The following is a 21,552-nucleotide window of genomic DNA, read 5'->3' on the forward strand; positions in this document are numbered from 1 at the left end:
TTTTTACTTTTGGGTCTTTCTTTTGCCTTTTCCCTTTTCCCCCTTTTTTCTCCCTTTTTGCCTTTTTACCTCTTTCACATTTTCTGCCCCTTTTTAACCCTTTTTTTGCCCTTAACTTCCCCCTTTTTGCCATTTTTTACCTCTACCCTTTCTGTCCCTTTTTATAATTTTGCCTTTTCACATTTTCCCTTTTCTGCCCATTTTTTATTTTTTAAAATCTTTTACCTACCTCTTTTGCCTTTTTAACTTTTTTTTTGCCCATTTTTAGCCTTTTTTCCTCCCTTTTTAACCTTTATTCCCCTTTTCTTTTTTGCCCTTTTCACCTTTTTCCCGTTATTTTTGCCCCTTTTTATCCTTTCCCCCCTTTTTTCCCTTTTCCTCCCGTTTTCTGCGCTGGGGGAGGGGCCACGGGGCCGTAAGTCACGTGACCGGGTTCCAAGTTGAAGAATTTTGAAGAATTTTTCCAAATTTCTGTCCCGGCTCCCCCAGGATTCTTTTCAGGAATTTCTGCTGCAGCCCCGGGGGGGGGGGGAGGGGAGGCCCCAAGGACCCCCCAAAATTTAACAGAATGAGAAATTTCTATTTTAACTTAAAACTATAAAATGTAAAATGTTAATGGCCAGATTTAAATTTTCAAGTAAAACTTCCAAAATTTCCAAGCCCAAATGGAAAATTTAACTTTTAGTGTTTTAAGACGGGAATTTCCCCTCGTTCTAAAGGCAAACTGAAAAGTGTCTGCAAAGGTCAAATCTGAGTATTTCTAAAAATTGAAAAAAAATTCAATTCTAACGTTTGTTTTCAAGATCAATTTTAAAAATTAATTTTAAATATCCGTTTTAAAACGGTAAATTCTGAAACGCCAAATTAAATCCCAATTCAAAGAATTTTTAAAACCGGATTTTTTTTTTTTTTTTACAATTTCAAGAATTTTAAACCCAAATTTAACCTTCGATTTAAAATTTCAGATTTTTTTTTCAATTTAAATTTTTCCAAGGGCGGGCGACACCCAAGCGGGGGGAGGGGCACCCACACAGGGCGGGGGATGGGCCCCCCCCCCCCCATCCCCCCCTCCCCCCCTCCCCCCACCCCAGGGTCCTCCCCTCCCCCCCTCGGGGCAGCGTTGGCCCCATCCCGGGGTGGAAGAAATGGGGCGAAAACCAGCGATTTTTTTTTTTTTACAAAACCAAAATTGCTGCGTTTATTCCATGATCGGCACAGACCCAACTGCGTTTTCACGGGAAAAAAGGAAAAAAACCGACCGACGGCTCCGGGGCGGGTCCCGCGGGGCGGGGGGGGGCGGGGGGGGTTTATGGCACCGAGGGGGAAACCCAAAATAATAATAATAATAATAAAATAATTAATGGGGGAGGGGCGTCCGCCCCCGCCCCCACTCGAAAAACCTGGAGATTTCGCAAGATTTGTAACGTGAAATTTTTTTTTTTTTTTTTTTTTTAAAATCAACCCAAGGAAAGCGGAAAAAAAAAAAATAAAAAAAAAATAAAAATAAGAAACCGGCGGCTTTTGGGGGTAAAAAGGGAGAAGAAGAACCAGGGGGAGGGGGGGAGGGGGGGAGGGGGGGAGGGGGGGGCACCCAGAAAAGGATCGATGGGGGGGGGATGGGGGGGGGTTGGCCCCCGAGGTGTGGCGGGAAAGGGAAAGGGGGGGGTGGGAAAGGGGGAAAAAAAAGGGAAAAAGGGAAAAAGAAAGTGGGAGAATAAGGGAAAAAAGGTAAAAAAAGAAAAATAGAAAAAGGGAGGAAAAATAGAAAAAAGGAAAATGGGAGAAAAGGAAAAAAAGATTAAAAAATTTTTAAGAGGAGAAAGAAGGAGAAAAAGGGAGGAAAAAAGGAGAAAAAGGTTAAATAAAGGAGAAAAAATGGAGAAAAGCAGAAAAGGAGAAAAAAAGTAAAAATTAGGAAAAGGAGAAAAAAAGTGAAAATGAGGAAAATGAGAAAAAAAGCGAAAATCAGGAAAAAGGAGAAAAAAGTGAAAATCAGGAAAATGAGAAAAAAAGTGAAAATCAGGAAAATGAGAAAAAAGATTTTTGAAAGGAAAAAAAGGGGGAAAAAAAAAAAAAAAAAAAGGTGAAGAATGACCCTGAGGGTGGGGGCAGGGCTGGGGTCTGGGCGGCTCCGCTCCCCTCCCCCACCCCCCGCGCCCCTCCCCCCTCCGGCCGCCCCCCCTCCCCCCCCCCCAAATCCCGTTTCCCACCAACTTTTCTCCCTCGAAGGCCAAAAATTAAAATAAAAACCATCCAAAAACCGGGTTTATTTCGAACCGCCCGTTCTGCCGCCGCCGAACCACGAAAAAAACCCCAAAATATGTGAAAAAGACAAAAAAAAAAAAAAAAAAAAAAAATTCCAGAATATACAGTGAATAACGAGGAGGGGGGGGGGAGGGGGGGGGGCACCTTTTCCCGGCGGTTTCGCGTCCGGATTTGAGGTTTTTTTTCGCTGGGATTTGAATTTTTTAATTCTTTTCCTTTTTTTTTTTTTTTCGGTGTGAAAAGGGAGAAAAAGAGGAAAAATAAGGAAAAAAACCGGAAGTCCAGGGGGGAGCAGCCCCCGCCCATCCCCGCGCCCGTCGGTACATGCGGGACGAGCCCCAGCCCCGAGATTTTATTTTTTTTTTTAACACTTAACGGAGAGTCCGAAGCTTTTTTTTTTTTTTTTTTTGCCGGGGAGGGGGAGAAAAGGATTTTTTTTTTTTTTTTTTTCTTTTTTTTAAAGAGTCAAATTCGGGAGGAAAAGAACCCAAAATCTCCAGGCGCCGTTAGAAAAGGTTTTCTTCGAATATTGCCAGTAAATCGCTCTGGAAGTTCATGTCGATCGTCGCCGCCATCTGCAAGAAAAGGGAGAAAAAGGAATTTTTGGGGCGTTCTCACCATTTTTTCACCATTCCCAGAATTTTTTTTGGCAGCCACCAGCACGTTTTTGGCCCCATCACACATTTTTTGGTGTCCCCCAAGGATTTTTGCCATCCCCAAGAATATTTTTTTTTGCATCCCTGAGGATGTTTCAGCGTTCCCAGGAATTTTTTTTGGCATTTTTACGATTTTTTTTAGAATTTCCACAATTTTTTCAGTATTCCCAGCATTTTTTTTTTACATTTCCAGGCATATTTTTAGTCCCATCACACATTTTTTCACCATCCCTGAGGGTTTTGGGCATCCCCAACATTTTTTTGACATCCCTGCGGATTTTTCTGCATTCCTGGAATTTTTTTTTTTGGTCTTCCCAGGGAATTTTCACCATTCCGGGGATTTTTTTTTGGCAGCCACCGACATTTTTTTGGCCCCATCACACATTTTTTGGTGTCCCCCAGGGATTTTTGCCATCCTCAAGAATTTTATTTTTGCATCCCTGAGGATGTTTCAGCATTCCCAGGAAGTTTTTTCGGCATTCTTACGATTTTTTTGGCATTTCCACAATTTTTTTGACATTCTTACGATTTTTTTTAGAATTTCCACAATTTTTTCAGTATTCCCAGAATTTTTTTTTTTGACATTTCCAGGCATTTTTTTAGTCCCATCACACATTTTTTCACCATCCCTGAGGGTTTTGGGCATCCCCAACATTTTTTTGACATCCCTGAGGATTTTTCCACATTCCTGGGATTTTTTTTTTGGTCTTCCCAGGGAATTTTCACCATTCCAGGGATTTTCTTTGGCAGCCACCGGCACTTTTTTGGTGCCATCACACATTTTTTGGTGTCCCCCAGGGATTTTTGCCATCCCCAAGAATATTTTTTTTGCATCCCTGAGGATGTTTCAGCATTCCCAGGACTTTTTTTGGCATTCCTGGGATTCTTTTGCCATTCCCACCATTTTTTTTTGATAGCCCTGAGCACTATTTTAGTGCCATCACAGATTTTTTTGGCATTCCTGAGGGTTTTTCAGCATTCCTGCCATTTTTTTTTGGCATTCCCATCGATACTTTGGCAGCCCCAGGGATTTTTTTTGGCATTCCCTGGAGATTTTTTTGTAGCTCCAGGCATTTTTTTGTAGCCACCATGAATTTTTTTTGGTATCTTTGAGGATTTTTCAGACTCCCTGGCGATTTTTTTGCATCCCCAGGCAATTTTTTTTTGGCATTTCCAGGGATTTCTCAGCATCCCTGAGGACTTCTTGGTACCCCCAGGAATTTTTCAGCGCATCTACAAGATTTTTAGCATCCCCAGGGATTTTTTTCAGCGTCCTCGAGCTTCTCTTGGCACCCCCAGAAACAATTTTTCGCAACCCCACGGACTTTTTTTTTTGCATCTCTGGGAATTTTTTGGCCTCCTCAGGGATTTTTTTTTTGGCTTCCCCAGGGACTTTCTGGCTTCCCCGGGTATTTTTTGGCTTCCCTGGTGATTCTTTTGGTGTCCTTGGGCATTTTTTTTTGGCATCCCCGGGGACGTTTTGGTGTTTCTGGGGAATTTTTTTGGCATCCCCAGGGATTTTTTTTTTTTTTGCAACCTCTGAGATTTTTTGGCAGCCCTGAGGATTTTTCAGCATCTCAGGGATTTTTGGGCCACCCTGATGATTTTTTGGCTTCCCTGGGGACGTTACAGCATCCCCAAGGACTCTGTGTCTTCCCCAGGGATTTTTTGGCATTCCCAACATTTTTTTTTGGCATCCCCAATATTTTTTTTTTGGCGTCTTCAGGGATTTTTGGGCTTCACCAGAGATTTTTTTCAGCATTCCCAAGGATTTTCTGGAATCTCTGAGGATTTTCTGCCATCCCCTGGGACTTTTTTTGCGTTTTCTGGGAACTTCTTTTGACATCTCCAGGGATTTTTCAGTATCCCACAGGATTTTTCAGCATCTCCAGGGATTTTCTGGCTTCCTCAGGGATTTCTGGGCATCCCCAAGGATTTTTTTTGCTTACTCAGGCATTTTTTAGACTCCACAAGCATTTTTTTTTTTTGGGCTTCTCCAGGGATTTTTTGGTTTCCTAGCTGATTTTTGGGTGTTCTCAGGGATTTTTTTGCTTCCTTGGGTATTTTTTGGCATTCCTGGGGCTTTTCCAGTGTCCCTGTGGACTTTTTTAGCTCCTCTTGGGATTTTTTAGCATCCCTGCATATTTTTCAACATCCCCAGGTATTTTTTGGCTTCCCTGGGGATTTTTCAGCATCCCCAGGGTTGGGGTTTTTTTGACACCCCTGAGGATTTTTCAGCATCCCTGGGGCTTTTTCAGCATTCCCACACAATTTTTTTGCCATCCCAGGGGATTTTTCACCATTCCCACATATTTTTCCACCATCTCCAGGGATTCTTCAGCACCTCTGGAGATTTTTCAGCATCCCCAAAGGTTTTGTTGCATCCCCAGGGATTTCTGAGCATCCCTGAGGGATTTTTTTTCTTCCCCACGGATTTTTTTAGAATCCACAAGCAATTTTTTTTTTTTGGCTTCCCCAGGGATTTTTGGCTTCCTAGGGCCATTTTTTGGCCTCCCCAAGGGATATATATATATTTTTTTAGCATCCCCAGTGATTCCAGGCCAGGAGCCACCCCGGCTCCTCACTCACCGCTTCCCGGCGCCTCCGTTCCTGCTCCCGCTTCCTGGCCATCTCCCGCTGCTGATCCAACATGGATTGGGAGGATTGGGGCTGCGAGCTCTGGGCTTGGGGCGCCGCCGCCGCCGACACTTGTTGCTGCTGCTGCTGTTGTTGCTGCTGCTGCTGCTGTTGCTGCTGCTGCTGCTGCTGCTGCTGCTCCTGGCGCCGCCGCACCTCCTCGTGCACCCGGCGCGCCTGCTCCATGGCGTCCTCGTCCTCCCGGCTCCTGCCAAAAACCGCCGGGAGCTGCCGTCAGGCGCCGGGCACCACGTGAAACCCCCCCACGGCAGCAACACGGGGTAAAGGCTGGAACAGCCCCGGGATGGGCAGCTCCGGCGCCGAGCGCCTGGTCTGGGCGCGCCGTGGCACGGCGTGGTGGGGGATCAGGGCTGCCAGCGTGGATCCGTGCCACGAGATCTGATGGGATTTGTGCCACCAAGGTGGGATGAGATTCGTGCCACGAGATCTGATGGGATTTGTGCCGTGAGATCGGGTCGTGGCACATCAGCACAGATCACGCCGTGGATCAGATCACGTTTGTGCCAGGAGATCAAATTTGTGCCCTGAGATGGGATCAGATTTGTGCTACGAGATTGGCTTTGTGCCACGAGATCAGAGCAGACCAGATCCGTGCCGTGAGGTTGAATTCGTGCCACGAGATGGGATCAGATTTGCGCCACGAGACTGGATCCCACTAGACGGGATCGTGCCACAGACCAGATCGGATCTGTGCCATGAGGTGGGACCAGATTCGTGCCACGAGATCTGATGGGATTTGTGCCGTGAGATCGGGTCGTGGCACATCAGCACAGATCATGCTGTGGATCAGATCAGATTCATGCCATGAGACCGAATTTGTGCCACGAGATGGGATCATGCCACAGACCAGATCAGGTTTATGCCACGAGGTCAGATCAGATTTGTGCCATGAGACTGGGTTGGATTTGTGCCACGAGATCAGATCGTGCCACGGATCAGATCAGTTTTATGCCATGAGATTGGATTCGTGCCAGATCAGATGCAACAGATCGGATCGGATTTGTGCCACGAGATGGGATGGATCGGACCATGGATCAGACCGTGCCACGAGATCAAACTGGATTTGTGCCAAGAGATCAGATCGTGCCAAGGGGCAGATCCGATACGTGCCACGAGATCAGATCACGCAACAGACTGAATCAGATTTGTGCCCCGAGATGGGATTGTGCCACGGATCAGACCGTGCCACGAGATCAGATCATGCCCCGAGATGGGATTGTGCCACGGATCAGATGGGCACAGATCGTGCCACGAGATCAGATCGGATTCGTGCCAAGGGATCAGATTTATGCCACAGATCAGACGCCTCCCCACGCCCTCGGCCGAGGTGAGATCACCCCAAAACGCCGTCGCCGTGGTGGCGATGGTGGTCTCACCTCATCCTCTCCTGCTCCCGCCTCAGCCGCTCCTTCTCCCTTTCCACCTGCTCCGCCTGAGCCTTCAGCGCCTTCTCCCGCTCCTCCTTCTCCCGCGCCGCCCTCTTGAACTGCTCGAAGCTGTCGCTGGAGGACTTTGCCGTGGAGGACGGAGTGGTGGGATGTTTCTGGACCAAGCTCGCCCAGGACCCCATGTTCTTGATTTTCAGGTCCTATGGAGGGAAGGACGGGTGGGGTGAGGGAGAGCCGAGCCAGGGAGGGGACACCCATCCCGCTGCTGCCAAAAGGCCGCTCCCCCCATCACCGCATCAGCTGGGGAAACCCGTTGGGGTTCCCTGGGGCCAGAAGATGCTGGAGGAGGTGGTGGACCCGCACTGGGCAGCGTCTCCTCCCCCAGAGCCAAGCGGGTGGCTCCGACACCTTCCTGGGAATGCCGGGAACGGGACCAGCTCCTCTGGCACCTCACACTGAATCGGGGGAATCACGGAACGGTTTGGGTTGGAAGGGACCTTTCCAGGTCATCTAGTCCAACCCCCCCACCACGAGCAGGGATGTTTCATCTAGACCAGGTTGCTCCAAGCCCCGTCCAACCTGATCTTAAATGTTTCCAAGGATGGAGCATCCACCACCTCTCTGGACAACCTGGTCCAGCGTCTCACCGCCCTCAGCGTGAAATCTTTCTTCCTTAGGTCCAATTTAAATCCACCCTCTTCCAGTTGAAGACCGTTGTCCCTTGTCCTACAGGTCTCGGTCAAAAGTCTCTGATTTTATGATATGCCCCATTTATGTATGGAAAGGCCACAGGAAGGTCTCCCTGAGCCTTCTCTAGGCTGAAGAACCCCAACTCGCTCAGCCTGTCCTCAGACAGGACGTGCTCCAGCTCTTGGATCATCTTCACGGCCTCCTCTGGACCCGCTCTCAACCTGGTGGCCACGTTTCTTCTGATGCAGCCCAAGACCTGGTTGGCTTTCTGGGCTACGAGCGCCCATCGCTGGCTCATCTCCTATTTTTCATCCACCAACCCCCTCCAGCCCTTCTCCGTGGGGCCTCTTCTCCATCTCTTCACCCCCCAACCGGTGTTGATACCGACCCACAGGCAGGACCTTGGCCTTGGCCTTGTAGAACCTCATGAGGTTCTCATGGGCTCAACTTCTGGAGCTTCTCCAGGTCCCTCTGGATGACATCCCATCCCCCAGCTTGGGGGGGTGTCCCATCTCCACCTCCAACTGCCCATTTTGGGATGGAAACCACCAAATCTTGGCCGTACAACAAGATTCAGGCGACCTGCTTCATTTTAGGAGGTTTAATTCTGAATTTTGGGAGTTTTTTCCCCAATTTTTGCCGGGGTACGTTACCTTTTTGGGGGCGACGGGTGTTTTCGGCTCCTGTTTCTGCCGATCTTTCTCCTGCACTCCTGGTGGTGGGGGGTTTTGCTCCGGGGGTCTGATGACGGGTCGTCCCCCCTCCATGGGTTTCATCTCCGTCCCTAAAAACCAGCAGCTCCCGTCAGAGGTTATTGGGGTCCCCCAGGAACCCCACGGTGAGGGGGAACCACCTGGGGGTGATGGGGGTCTCAGACACCAAAATAGGGGGAAATGGGGTATTAACCTCTGAAATTGGGGGTGATGGGGTCTCAGCTGATGAAATGGGGGGTGATGGGGGGTCTCAGTCACCAAACTGGGGGGTGATGGGGGGATCTCAGCCACCAAAATAGAGGGTGATGGGGTCTCCACCATCAAAATGGGGGATCATGTGGGGTCTCCACCACTGAAATGGGAGTGATGGGGGTCTCAGCCACCAAAATGGGGGTGATGGGGGTCTCAGCCACCAAAATGGGGGGTGATGAGGGGTCTCCACCACTGAAATGGGAGTGATGGGAGTCTCAGCCACCAAAATGGGGGGTGATGAGGGGTCTCCACTACTGAAATGGGGCTAATGGGGGGGTCTCAGCCACCAAAATGGGGTAATGGGGGTTCTCACCCACCAAAATGGGGGTGATGGGGGTCTCTACCACCCAAACAGGGGGTGATGGGGGTCTCGGGCCCTGCAACAGGTGGGACACCCGAAGGGGCGCGTCCCCGGACTCACGTTGCGGGATGTGCGCGGGCGGTTTGATGCTCTCCGGGTGTTTCGGCGGATCTTGCCGCAACGGGGGACTGAAGGTCTCGTTACGGATGACGGGCGAATGCATCTTCTCCTCCTTCACCACCATGGGTTGAGATTGGACGACGGAGGCGGCTCTCATCTCCTGCCACGGCGAAAAAAAAAAATAATAAAAGGGTCAAGAAACGTCCGGCGATGCCCTTCCCTCAGCCCACCCCCAAATTCCCGATGCAAACCGCTGGCCCCTGGGCTTTCGGCGCTTGCTCCCAAGCCGGCGGTGGGAAGATGACGGTCCCCGTTGGGTCGGGACCCCCGCGGTTGGGTGCTCTGCTTTCCTTTTTACCTGTTTTTTTGGCTGGATAGTTTGTTGAGGTGGCGACTGGTGGACCAAACCCTGGAACTGCGGCATCTGTGGGGAATGCATCATGAGAGGGGAAGGGGCTTCCCTCAAGTGACCTGGGAACAGTTTGGCATCAATCAGTTAACCGTCGTCACCACCGGCACGCCAAACATCACCCGAAAAAGCCGATCGGCGCACGCCATCGCCCCGTGGGACAAGCCCTCTCTTAGACGAAGCCTGGTGGCCCTGGGATGTCCCCATCGGACCCCGGCCACCTCCTCCCAGCCATGAGCCCACGCCGGGGAGCAGAACCTGCTCCGAGGCTGCGCGGTGGCTTTGGCCTCCCTGGGTGATGCTCGTTTGTGGTGTCACCCCATAATTCGACGCTTTCTGCTTGTTCTTCTGGTGGTTCATCACTATTCCTGGCTGTAAAACCGCTCCCCGGGGACACCCCAGCAGCGACACTGGCCCGCCTGCACCTCTCCCTGCCTGCACCTCTCCCTGCCCAGAGCCACGGAGGCAGGACGCGTTGGCTCCATGGGCAACGGGAGGGTTTGGGGAGCCGGGAGGCTCCATCTCAGGCATCGTGTCCAAGTTGCCATCTCAGGCACCACGTCCAAGCTGCCTGCGGCAGCTCTGCAAGCAGGAGAAGCGTCTCCAAGTGCTGCCTGCCCTCACCTGCCTCCACCCCTTCAAATCCAGGGACTCTGTCCTGCCTACGCCCTCGCGGGGCTGAGCACGATGACTTCAGGAGCAAAGACCTGATGGGCCACAACGTGGGGAACCACGTGGCCGGGCAAAAGCGGGAGCGAGACCTCCCCAAACCACAGAGGTTTTATGGGTGCCCTGTCTCCAAAGCACGACGCTGCCAGAGTTATCCTGGCTGGAGACGTTCCTCATTGGGAACGTCGGTGGTGGCACCACCGAGCCCGTGGCCATTGTGGAGATCTGGGATCTCCCAAGCCAACCTTGAAGGCTGAGCCCCATGGCCTCCGATTTCTGGGATGGCTGGAGGTCATCACACCAGGTTTCCCCCCAGATCATCCCTCCTCCTCCGCCTGGCAGCCGAGCAGCTGCGTTGCTGGAGGCTGCGCTCTGAAAAACACCGTGAAACCCCCGTGGAGCATCCACAGCCCTGACGTCCTCCAAGAGGGGGGAGCAGATCCCCTGACTCCTCGAGAGACCACCCAACGCTGGCACCCAGCCAGGATGGCGATGAACACAAGGTCAGTGCTGACATCACTGCTGTGCCGAGACTCAAAAACTTGAGAACCCTGAGGTCTTCCAAGAGTTGAGAACCTCGACTTCCTCAAAAACCTGGGATCGAGTTCCTCAAAGATTGAAATCCTCAAAAATTTTGAGATCATTGAGATCCTCAAAAATGAGATTCTCAACTTCCTCAAAATCTTGAGATTCTCAGGATCCTCAAAGAACCGAGTTCCTCAAAGATGTGAAATCCCCGAGTTCCTCAAAAACTTGAGATCTTTGAGATCCTCAAAGATCTGAGAACCTCAGTTCCTCAAAGATCTGAGATTGAATTCCTCAAAAATCTGAGATCCTGGAGTTCCTCAAAGATCTGAGAACTGTGAGATCCTCAGAAATGAGATCCTCCAACACTTGAGATCCTCAAAAACTTGATATCCTTGAGATCCTCAAAAACTTGATATCCTTCAGTTCCTCAAAGATTTAAGGAGATCCTCAAGAACTTGAGATTCTCAAAAATTTGAGATCCTTGTTATCCTCAAGAATTTGAGACCCTTGAGATCAAGATCCTCAAAAACTTTAGAACCTCAAGTTCCTCAAAGATTTGAGATGGACTTCCTCAAAACTTTGCGCTCGTTGAGATCCTCAGAGATTTGAGAACCTCTAGATCCTCAAAACTTGAGATCCTTGAGATCCTCCAACACTCGATACCCTCAAATTTTTGAGGATTTGAGACGGCAAGAGGCCTCGCCGGGCTGTTACGGCAGGCTCCGGCTAACCGGAGCTTCCTCCACACCCACCATCGTCTACCAACAGGGGCTGGCGGAGCTCAGAGGACGCACGGAAACCGCCCCACCGCCCCGTACCCCCCTTCTCCTCATCACGCAGCGCCACTAGGGCTCGAGCCGTAGACTCAACCGCCGTCCCCGACTCCCGCTCACCGGTCGAGTAGGGATCGGGCTTATGGTGCCGCGGCGACGGGTGATGCTGGATGACCTGCTGCGGTTTGGCCGGCTGCGGTGGCGGGGGCGGCGGGGGCGGCTGCGGGGGTGGATGTTGCTGCGGCGGCGGTTGGGGTTGGGGGATGTGGGATGGGAAGGGCATGGGCTGCATGTGCATGGGCCGCGGCGGCGGCTGGTGCTGCAGCTGCTGCACCGCGGGGTGAGCCGGCGGCTGCAGGGGCGGCTGCGGTTGCGACTGGACCTTCACTGAAGGGAGAAGAGGAGTCTGCGGCTGCACTTTTTGCAGCTGCTGAAGGTAGAGCTGCATCTGGCTGGTGCTCAGAGGCAGGTTGTGGTGCGGCGGAGGAGGTTCTTCGTCCTCCAGCAGGACCTGGGGAGGTTGGGGCAGAGGCGGTTGAGGAAGCATGGGTTGCTGGCTGATGGCCGGCGAGACCGCCGGTGGACGCGAAGGCTTCGGGGGTAGCGCCGCAGCTCGGTTACTGGGTCTCGAGGGCTGCTGAGGCAGAGCGTTGTGCAAAGCTGGGGAGAAAGGGAAGGACATGGTGGCACCGTGGACACCAGCGGCAGAGAACCTCTCCCTGTGCCCACCCAACTCCTCCCATCCCGGTCACCCTCCAGGAGGGATTAAAACCCAGCCAGGGCCGTCATCTTCCTCCCGGCTGGAGGAAGGGCCACGCTCACCTGGAGGAGACACCACGGCATGCTGGTTGAGGTGGGGAGGAGTGCTGTGCTCGGGCGGCTGGGGGAGATGGGGCGGCATCTCCGGCTGAGGAAGATGCATGATGGGTTGGGTGAAATGCGTCATGGTGTCGAACATATTCCCCGGCAGCGGGTGCTCCAGGACGGGGACTTGCGCGGGGACGAAGGGCGGAGGAGAAGATTTCATCGGCGGAGGAGCTTGTGGAGGGACGGGCGGCGGCGGGGGCGGCGGCGGGGGCTGCTGGGGCGGTAACGGCTGCGGCGGTAACGGCTGCGGCGGCGGCGGGGGCGGAGGGGGCTGCTGCGGTTGCGGCGGTGGAGGAGGCTGCGGCGGCGGCGGTTGCTGCTGCACTGGTTGGTGGTGGTGATGGTGATGCTAAGGGAGGGGGAAAAAAAACCACCGGTGAGTCATCAAAACATCTTCGTGGTCACCAAAACACCTTCCTCGTGAGCAAAATGGCTTCCCGGTCACCAAAGCGCCTTCCCGGTGACCAAAAGACGTTCTCCCGGTCACCCAAGCAGCTTTTTGGTCATCAAAATACTCTCCCAGTCACCAAAACACCTTCCTGGTCACCAAAACACCTTCCTGGTGAGCAAAATGGCTTCATGGTCACCAAAGCACCTTCCCGGTGACCAAAATACCCTCCCTGGTCGCCAAAACGTTCTCCCGGTCACCAAAATTCCCTCCCAGTCACCAAAGCAGCTTTTTGGTCATCAAACTGCCCTCCCAGTCACTAAAACACCTTCCCAGTGACCAAAATACCCTCCCTGGTCACCAAAACTCCCTCCCGGTCACCAAAGCAGCTTTTTGGTCATCAAAATACCCTCCCAGTCACCAAAACACCTTTTTGGTCACCGAAACGCCTTCCCGGTGACCGAAACACCTCTCAGGTCACTAAAGCACCATCCTGGCTACCAAAACAACTCTGCGGTCACCAAAACACCCCCCCCCCGGCCCCCTCCCCACCTCCCCACAATGCCTTTCTGGTGTCCTCTCAACCACACCCCCCAATTCTGACAGCACTGACCCAGCCCAGCGTGGCGGTGCCGGCGCTCCGGGCGCTCCCAAACCTCCCCGGGGATCCAATCCCAACTCAAGTGAGATGAGAAGGACGCTGCATCTCCTTACCTTTTTTTGCTCTCGCCCCGAATGCCCTTTTTTCTTCAATTTCGGTGCCATTTCTGCCAAAAAAAAAAAAGGGGAACAGAGCAAATATTAGTACCCCAGCGGTGCCGCTCGACCCCATCGCCCCTGTATAAACTCAACGGCGCTGAGCCGGTACCAACGGCGGTAAAGGTGGAAGGTTTTAGGCATCGATCGAGCTGCATTTCCCCAGGGACCTCTCGCCCCGAGGCTCGGGGTTTTCACCGCCATGCTGTCGCAAAAAAAGTGAGGAAAAAATTGTAGCAAAAAGGAGAATAAAATGAAGGCGAAGACCCCCGGTCTCCTTCCACCCGTGTCTTTGCGGTGAAGAACGACCCAACAGCCAAGAAAAACCATTGCTCAACCAGACTCAGCTATTCCAGGAATGCCGCCTTGCTCCGAAGGGGGAGATAAGGAGCGAGAGACTTGGCAGGAGGAATCAAAAAAATAAAGATATCAGATATCCCAGCTACGCAAACAGCAATTTTCCATCCCCCTTTCCTCCTCAATCCGTGGAGGGTTTGGGTTTGCCAGCTTCCCGCGGGATGATCTCTCACGCCTCCTCCCCTCTGGAGATATTTTTAAAGCATCGTCATCGAAAACAACTGGTTTGAGTTTGGGTCCAGAGCGACGATTTCCCAGGATTTCCTCCGCAAACCGTGCCAAGAAACAGCAAATTAATAAAAATACATGGTCCGAGATCACTTATCCAGCCCCATAAATCCCTCGGCGGCGGGATTTTTGCCTTTATTTGGTGCATGTTTGGATGTGCCCGGCCAAACGCAACGGACAAAACCCTCGCGGTGACGATTTGGGGGAGGGGGGTGAAGCTCCTGATTCCCAGGGATCATCTCCCAAATGGGATTTTCCCTTAAATCCCTCCAGAAATTAAATTAATTTCTTAAGTTTACTCCTTCACCTGTTTTTTTTTTAAGGCAGCGCTAGCGAGCAGTGTCAGCACCAGAGCGTGCCCAGACGCCTGGTGACGGGTCATGTTGGTCCAGCAGCACCATTTTGCAGATTTTGAGGCTGAAGTAGATAAAAAAAGTAGTTTTTTAGGGGAAAAATACCAACCAAAAAAGGGTTGGGAAGGGGAGAATGGAAAGGCTCAGCGCTGGACGCTCAGCTCCTACTAATCCGCCTGCAGATGTTGGGTTTTAAATATAAGTATTTGGTTTGGAGGTGGAAAAGGCTTTTGGCTGATGATTCCTGGTGTTACAGCCCGGATCCACGGATAACGGAAGAGCGGGAGAGGGGATGAGGACGGGCACAGGGGATGCCGGCGTCAGGGACGCGGTGAAGAGTGAGATGGGGATTAAGATGCCGCTGGGGAGCCGGGGAGTTGGGAAGAGGAGAGGTGGGATTCCTCAGAGCGTCGCGGTGATGGGTTGGGTGGTCATGGATCTTGGATGGGCACTTGTGGCTTCAAATGGGTGACACGGACCCGGATGGGTGCCCAGGCGTCTGGATGAGCCCCCCTGGCTCTGGGTGAGCGGCTGTGGCTCTGGATGGGCGTCCAGGGCTCAAGATGGACATCTGTGGATCTAGAGGGGCATCCGTGGCTCCAAAACGGCACCCAACAGCTCCAGATGGGCATCCACGGCTCCAGATGGGCATCCATGGATCTGGATGGGTGGCTGGAGCTCAAGATGGGCACCCACGGCTCCGGATGGGCATCCATGATTGCAGATGGGTGTCCGTGGTTCCAGATGGGCACCCATGACTCTGGATGGGCATTCACAGTTCTGGATGGGCATCCATGGCTCCAGATGGGCATCCATGACTCTGGATGGGCATCTGTGGCTCCAGATGGGCATCCATGACTCTGGATGGGCATCCATGGCTCCGGATGGGCATCCATGACTCTGGATGGGCATCTGTGGCTCCAGATGGGCATCCATGGCTGCAGATGGGTGGCTGGATCTCCAGATGGGTGGCCATGGCTCTGGATGGGTGTCCGTGGCTCGGTTGGTGTCCACGGATCCCACCTACCATCCGTGGCTCCAGATGGGCGTCCAGACGGATGCCGGGTGTGAACCCCCCTTCCAGAGCAACCAAGACCTGCCATCATCTTCCATCAAGAGGAGAAGTGCCCTGCAGGACTTCACTGCTCGTCCCACTGATGCCGGAGAAGAAGGACAAGAAGCGGAGACGAGGTTCTCCGGCAGATGCTCCCTACGGATAAAACATGTCTGGGCGCAGCTACTGGGGAGTGGAGGCGGCTTCACGGACCCCCCAGTTCTATTTAATCAGGATAAAAGTGCTCACAGGATGGTAAAGAAAACCCCAAATCGGGAGAAACGCGCCAAGCGCAGGTGTCGGGTGGGAAGAGAGGAGAAAAGCTGTGGAGTAAGCCAGGACCAGGAGGGATCACGTGGTTCCCAAAAAAAGCCGCGCTGAGCACATCCCTGCTCCGATTTTGGGTGGGAAGAGGAGCCGCTACGGTTTGACCGTGAGCACCGGCTGCTCCAAAACCCACTTCTTCGGCGTTGCTCCTTCGGGGAAGATGGTCGTGCTCTTCTCCATCCACCCTCCAACGTGCCACAACCCGGTGGTTCTCCCAGGGGAGCTTTTTCGACGTGGACTTTGCCGTCGTTCTTGGAATATCGCCACAACAAACTGAGGCAAGACCCTGCAGCAGGACGGGTGAATCCCACCACTGGAATCAACCGCAACCACGGCTGAAAGCACCCGCCGGTGAACGGATTATTTGGAAGACCCTTCACCAAGAAGAAGAAGCCAACGGAGACCGTGGGTGGTGGCAAAGCCACAACAGTCCCGGGGGGAATCACCCAGTGGCATCGGTGATTTCTGAGATGCAATGAGCTTGGCCAACGCAACCAAAGGATGAGAATTCTTCACCACTAACGATGGCTGTTGGGTTACAGTTGGTATCGTGCGGTTCGGCATCAGCCTGGGGAGCAAGAGCACCGAGAAGCCCCATCCTGTCTCCAACCCTGATGGTCTTTCACATTGGCCAGAGGCATCTTCACCAAGAAGACGAAGCCAACGGAGACCACGAGCGGCAAAGCCTCGATGGCCCCGGTGGCGTCGGTCATTCTGGAGATGCCAACTCCACCGAAAGATGAAGCTTCCTCACCGCTGAAGACGGCAGCGGGGTTACAGCCGGCGTTGGGTGGTTCAACCCCTCTACCGGCGTCTCCCTGGGGAACAAGAGCACCCAGAAGAAGCCCCGTCCCATCTCCGACCCCGTTTCATGCTGGCCGGTTAAATCTCATTCACGGGGCTAAAAATCACCAGGATTAAAGAAAAAGGTAAATCTCTGTGACGTCAATTCAAGATGTTTTTAGAGCAGAAACGTTAAACGGGTGCACGAGGCTCCGCTCCTACCAGCGTGTTGGCAGCCACGTGTGTATCTTTTATTTTTCCCTAAATCCTCATCTTTTACACCCACCCAAATTTACCCAAAATAGCAAAACACCAACATACTGTTCACTATCATAATTTCCACATTATTGGTTAAACTTCCATGATTATACAAAAAAGTGCATTTTCCGTAGCAAGCCACTTTATTGATTTTATTTTTTATAATTAAAAATATCAAAGCTATACAATTTTTCTCTTTTTTTCAGGGGGGAAAGAAGCTGGTGGTTACATGGCTGCAAAATCCCGAAACATGCAGAGAGAATATAAAAATAAACAAGATTTATATAAAGTATTTGTAGCAGATCAAGGTTAAGTGGAAAAAAAAAAATCTAAATAAAAGTGGTTATGGAAACAATTTGCTTGTAGTTAAATTCATCCTGATTTTCCAACGCTGGTGCATTTAGGAAAAAAAATAGATCGAAAATGACAAGTTTACTAAAAACATGCAGTTATACATTCCGATAAAAATCACGATCCCACGTAATTCCCCCTGCGTCTCCCGGGAAAATAACACACTTATTTGGGGAAAATAGAATAATAAATGCGAAGAGCGACTTCAGTTTGAAAAAAAACCCCACCCAGAAAGCAACACTTTGATATAATATTGGTTATAAATGTGATTTTTTTGATATAAAAGGGAATCTATTTGGGTTTAGAGCAGCAGAGCCACAACGAGGCCTCCTGGATTCACCAGTGGGTGGGGTTTTTTTAAGTGAAAAATATTAATTTTAACTAATTCTGCTCTTGGAGATGGGAGCGGTGACTTCATCCACCCCAGGGACCCCATGAATCCCCCCCAAAACTGGGCACTGCCGGAGGGACGACCGGGTCAGCTGTTATTCTCCAAATCCCATTAAATACACCAAAATTTGCCTCATTTGACCCAAAAGCCGCTCGATGGGGTGCTGGATACTGCACCCAAGGAGGGGATTCTCAACCTGGAGCCGGCGCAGCCGCTCCACCGCGGCGTAACCGCGCGACGCCGTACGGCACCCGGGGAGTCCTCGGTGAGACCCGTCCTCGAGCAAAGCGACGGGGAAGCGTTTCTAGGGGAAAACTAAAGGGATTTGGGTTTTTCCCAGCACTGTTATCGGCACAGAGGTGCTGCCTGCACACCGACCATCCGCCAGTGATGATCTGAGTTTAAGCCAAGATGAACCCGCCCGGCTGCGGATCCTGACTGCACCCACCCCGTGGCACCTCGCGGTGGGCAAACGCGGTTAAACTGAGCCTAACAGATCTCTGTCCTCTCCTGCCGAGCAAAAAAAGACGGGAAGACTCGCATTAGGTCAACGAGGGACTCTAAGTCCCTCCTATCTTACACCGCGGCCCAGAAACTAAGCCTGGGAATGGGGTAAAAAGGAGCAAATTACTTCCAAAGGCACAAATCTACTGGAAAAAATAAACGGTTGGGTTAAATCAATCCGTCTCTGTCTCAAACTCAAAGGAAAATGGAGTGAGGATTAAAACTCACTAAAATAAACCAGCGCGTGGAGGATGTGGGGTGGATCTCGGTGGCTGGGACTGAGCTTCACCAGCACCCACAGCTACGGGTACCTGTGGCTTAAACCCGGGTGCCTCTGATTTAAATCTGGGTATCTAGGGATTAAACCTGGGTACCTGCACATTAAACCTTTAAATTAAACCCAGGTGCCTGCAAATTAAACTTGGGTAACTTGGAAAGAAATCTAGGTAACTCTGAATTAAACCTGGGTACTTGTGGATTAAACCTGACTACCTGTGGATTAAGCCCTGATCCTTCTGAATTAAACCCAAGTACCTGTGAATTAAACCTGGGTACTTGCAGGTTCCAGGTATCTTTGAATTAAGCCCAGGTATCTGCGAATTAAAACTCTGATACCTGCAAATTAAACCCACGTACCTGTGAATTTAAACTCTGGTACCTGCAAATTAAACCCAAGTACCCGCGAATTAAGTCTGAGTACTTCTGAATTTAACCAGGGCACCTCTGAATTAAACCACGGGTACCTGCAATTCAAACCCAGGTGCCTCCAAATTAAACCTGGGTACTTCTGAATTAAAACCAGGTATCTGCTAATTAAATCCAAGTACTTGCGATTTAAACCCGGATACATCTGAATTAAACCTGAAGGATCTTCAACTACAGGACGCCATGAAAGCCCAGCCCGGTATTAACCCAGCCTTATGTTAATGCCTCTCCTCCTAAGGACAGGCCCGGTAACTCCTTAGCAGAAGCACTTAAAAGATTTGCTAAAAGCAGCTTCGCAACCCCAAAACGGGTTTCCCAGCATTGCTGAGCCAGTTCTAACCCCAAGTTTTAATCCTTCATAAAACGTAACCGCGCTGCTGCTGCCTCGAGCAAGCTGCAAAGCCTTTTCCTTTCTGCGACTGCACAGAATGGGCAGAGAAACGCAATTTTCCTTCGGGAAATTTCAGAAAAAAAGCAAAATTAGTAACCATGAACTAACTGAGGTTCAGATTTAATTGCTAAAATTTTAATCACTACTGTTATTACTGCAGCCGCGTGATTTCTCTCCCTGACCGGTCTCTGCCGGGGGTCCTGGGAAGCATCTCCCAAAATATTTGGGGAAATATTTACAAAAGCCCAACTTAGTCAAGCGCTGAGGCTGAACAGGCAGAGCCCATCCATTTTGCCGGTAAACAACCCAAAATTTAGTCCTTACCAAAAATAAGCCGGGTTTTAAGCTGCCTGAGCGCCGGGATGGCGGCATCTGCCAAACCTCAGCTTAGTCCAGCCCAAGCGCCGACGCTTGAAGCTGGGAGAAGCATCTGAGATGCTCAGAGAGCTCGTTCCCGAGCAAAAAATCGTACCTAGATGCTTCCAGGATGGAGTTTGGGGTCATTTGCAACCACTAATTGCTAATTACAACAAGTTAAACCGGAATAACCCTCTCGATTGGCACCGCTGGTTTCTCAGAGCTCAAGGCAAAGGCTCAGTCCCATCTCCTACGCTACAAAACCGGTATTACCATTCTTCCTCCCTTTGAAGCCTCCCATTTCCAGCGTTTCAGCAGATTTTCGTCAAAACACTCCTGATTTAATAAAAAAAAAAACCCCACGTTTAAATGCCAGCTACACGGAGGGATGGAGACGTCGCACGGATTCAAGCGGGTAAAATAAAAAGAATTCAGGTTTTTAAAAGCTCTGGATTGCAAAAAGGCAAGAGGCAGCTCGCGGGAGCCCTTTAAAGAGAACAGAAAGGAGTTGCAATTAATTGCAATTAATTCTAGCTTACAGTTCCACCGCGTCTGCGTCGGCTCGTACGCGCCAGCATTAACCGCCTCTTTTTTAACGATAAACCCAAGGCAAATGCAAAAACCAAGGCGGAAAAAAATCCACATTTGCGACTTTTGCCACCGGTTTGAAAATCACAAATATCAAGGAAGCGCGCCGTAGAGCGGCTGGGTGGGCCAGTAAAAGCCTCGTTAATAGAAAATAAGGTCGTTAAAATGCCAGATTTTATTAAAAATGGCAAGGTAAATTTTGAAGCTGCCCAGCAAACTTTAAAGCTAACGAGCACTGCCACGATTATCCTCCCGGAAAAAATAAATAAATATTTTACAACAGCAAAATTAACTGCCCCGTCGTGCTCAGCGTTGTTAAAATAACGTCACCGTAAACGGGACAGTGCGTGGGGTCAAAAATATGTCTTAAAACATCTTAAAAGGTCTTTTAAAAGGTCTTAAAACATCCTAAAAGGTGTCAAAAACCCCTTAAAAAGTCTTAAAACGTCTTAAAATACAACTTAGAAGTGATTCAACGGTAACGCTGCAAATACCGGATGGAGAAGACCTCGCGGGTATCGGGCAGATCCCTGAGCTCAACGGTTTTCACCGTGTGTTTTATCAGAAAAGGGAGGAAAAAATGGTTTAGGAGAGCAAAAACCCATCGGTATTGGAAATTAATTGAATAAAAGAGATTAATTCTCTTAATTAACCTCCTACCCAAAGCGTAACGGGTCGGATTCATCCCGAGGGTACCCGTGCCGGAGCCGCGCTGGTTAAGCCTTTCCCAAGCCCAACCCGGACAACGTCGGTCTACGTCGGCCAAGTAAATCCCAACCACTCCCAGCCGGGATGGCCAACGCTGGGAGAGACGTCGGATTTGGGGAAAAGCAGCCGGAAAAAGGACAAAAGCATTTAAAAACTCAAACGCCAAGAGCAACCCGCGCTCCTCCGCATCCAACAAGCCACCGTTTGGGGAGAAACAGTCAGAAAAAGAGCGTTTTCCGCTCTGTCTGAAGTTGGTTTTGCCGAAGAGCGGCGCGGAGGAGATTTTTGGGGCCTTTCTAGATTTTAATTAGCGCCGCTCGTTGGAACGAGAAGCCTTTGGCACCAGCGCATCCCGGAAATCCCCGCCTTACAGCTCCGGAGGGATCCCCGAGATCATCCCTACAAATCATCACCCAAAACACAACCCGGCCCAGGACTCTGCTATCCGGTTGAGGATCCATCCATCAGCTTTGGGGGAAAAAAAGAGAATTTTAAATAAAAGGCAATTTGGGGGATATACAGGGGATGGGTTTAGGGGGTAAATTCTACCGGATGGGCTCCGTGTGGAAATGGGACACCGGGATTAAGGCTCTGGGTTTGGGATGAGCTGGTGTTGGCCAAGATTAACGTGACACGGTCTAAGGTGGGTCGCGATCAACCGCTCGCTCGGGTTTATTCTGGTTGATGCGATCGAGAACTTGGCAGAAATAAAGATAAACTGGATAAAAACTCATTTAAGAGCATAAATACAGCTGGTTTTGCTT

The 21,552-nt window shown here is 51.0% G+C and overlaps 1 protein-coding gene across 9 annotated transcripts in view; it reads right to left on the bottom strand.

Moving 5' to 3' along the window:
• Positions 1-1,299: 1,299 nt before the first annotated feature.
• BRD4 (bromodomain containing 4) overlaps positions 1,300-21,552 on the bottom strand; it is an 81,632-nt gene continuing 61,379 nt past the window's right edge. For 7 of the 9 annotated variants that reach the window (XM_074854593.1, XM_074854592.1, XM_074854587.1 and 4 more), the window contains 9 exons: positions 13,392-13,444; positions 12,245-12,638; positions 11,543-12,082; positions 9,402-9,514; positions 9,044-9,203; positions 8,311-8,441; positions 6,956-7,167; positions 5,511-5,766; positions 1,300-2,840 (listed from right to left, as the gene is read on the bottom strand). In XM_074854593.1, the coding sequence (XP_074710694.1) occupies positions 2,772-2,840; positions 5,511-5,766; positions 6,956-7,167; positions 8,311-8,441; positions 9,044-9,203; positions 9,402-9,514; positions 11,543-12,082; positions 12,245-12,638; positions 13,392-13,444 (1,928 nt within the window). In that variant the 3' untranslated portion in view covers positions 1,300-2,771. Of the gene's footprint in view, positions 2,841-5,510; positions 5,767-6,955; positions 7,168-8,310; positions 8,442-9,043; positions 9,204-9,401; positions 9,515-11,542; positions 12,083-12,244; positions 12,639-13,391; positions 13,445-21,552 lie in introns of those variants that run through there. The other 2 variants (XM_074854595.1, XR_012626865.1) reach the window with 2 other exon arrangements.

The sequence above is a fragment of the Strix uralensis genome, chromosome 38, assembly GCF_047716275.1.
Source record: "Strix uralensis isolate ZFMK-TIS-50842 chromosome 38, bStrUra1, whole genome shotgun sequence".
NCBI lineage: Eukaryota > Metazoa > Chordata > Aves > Strigiformes > Strigidae > Strix > Strix uralensis.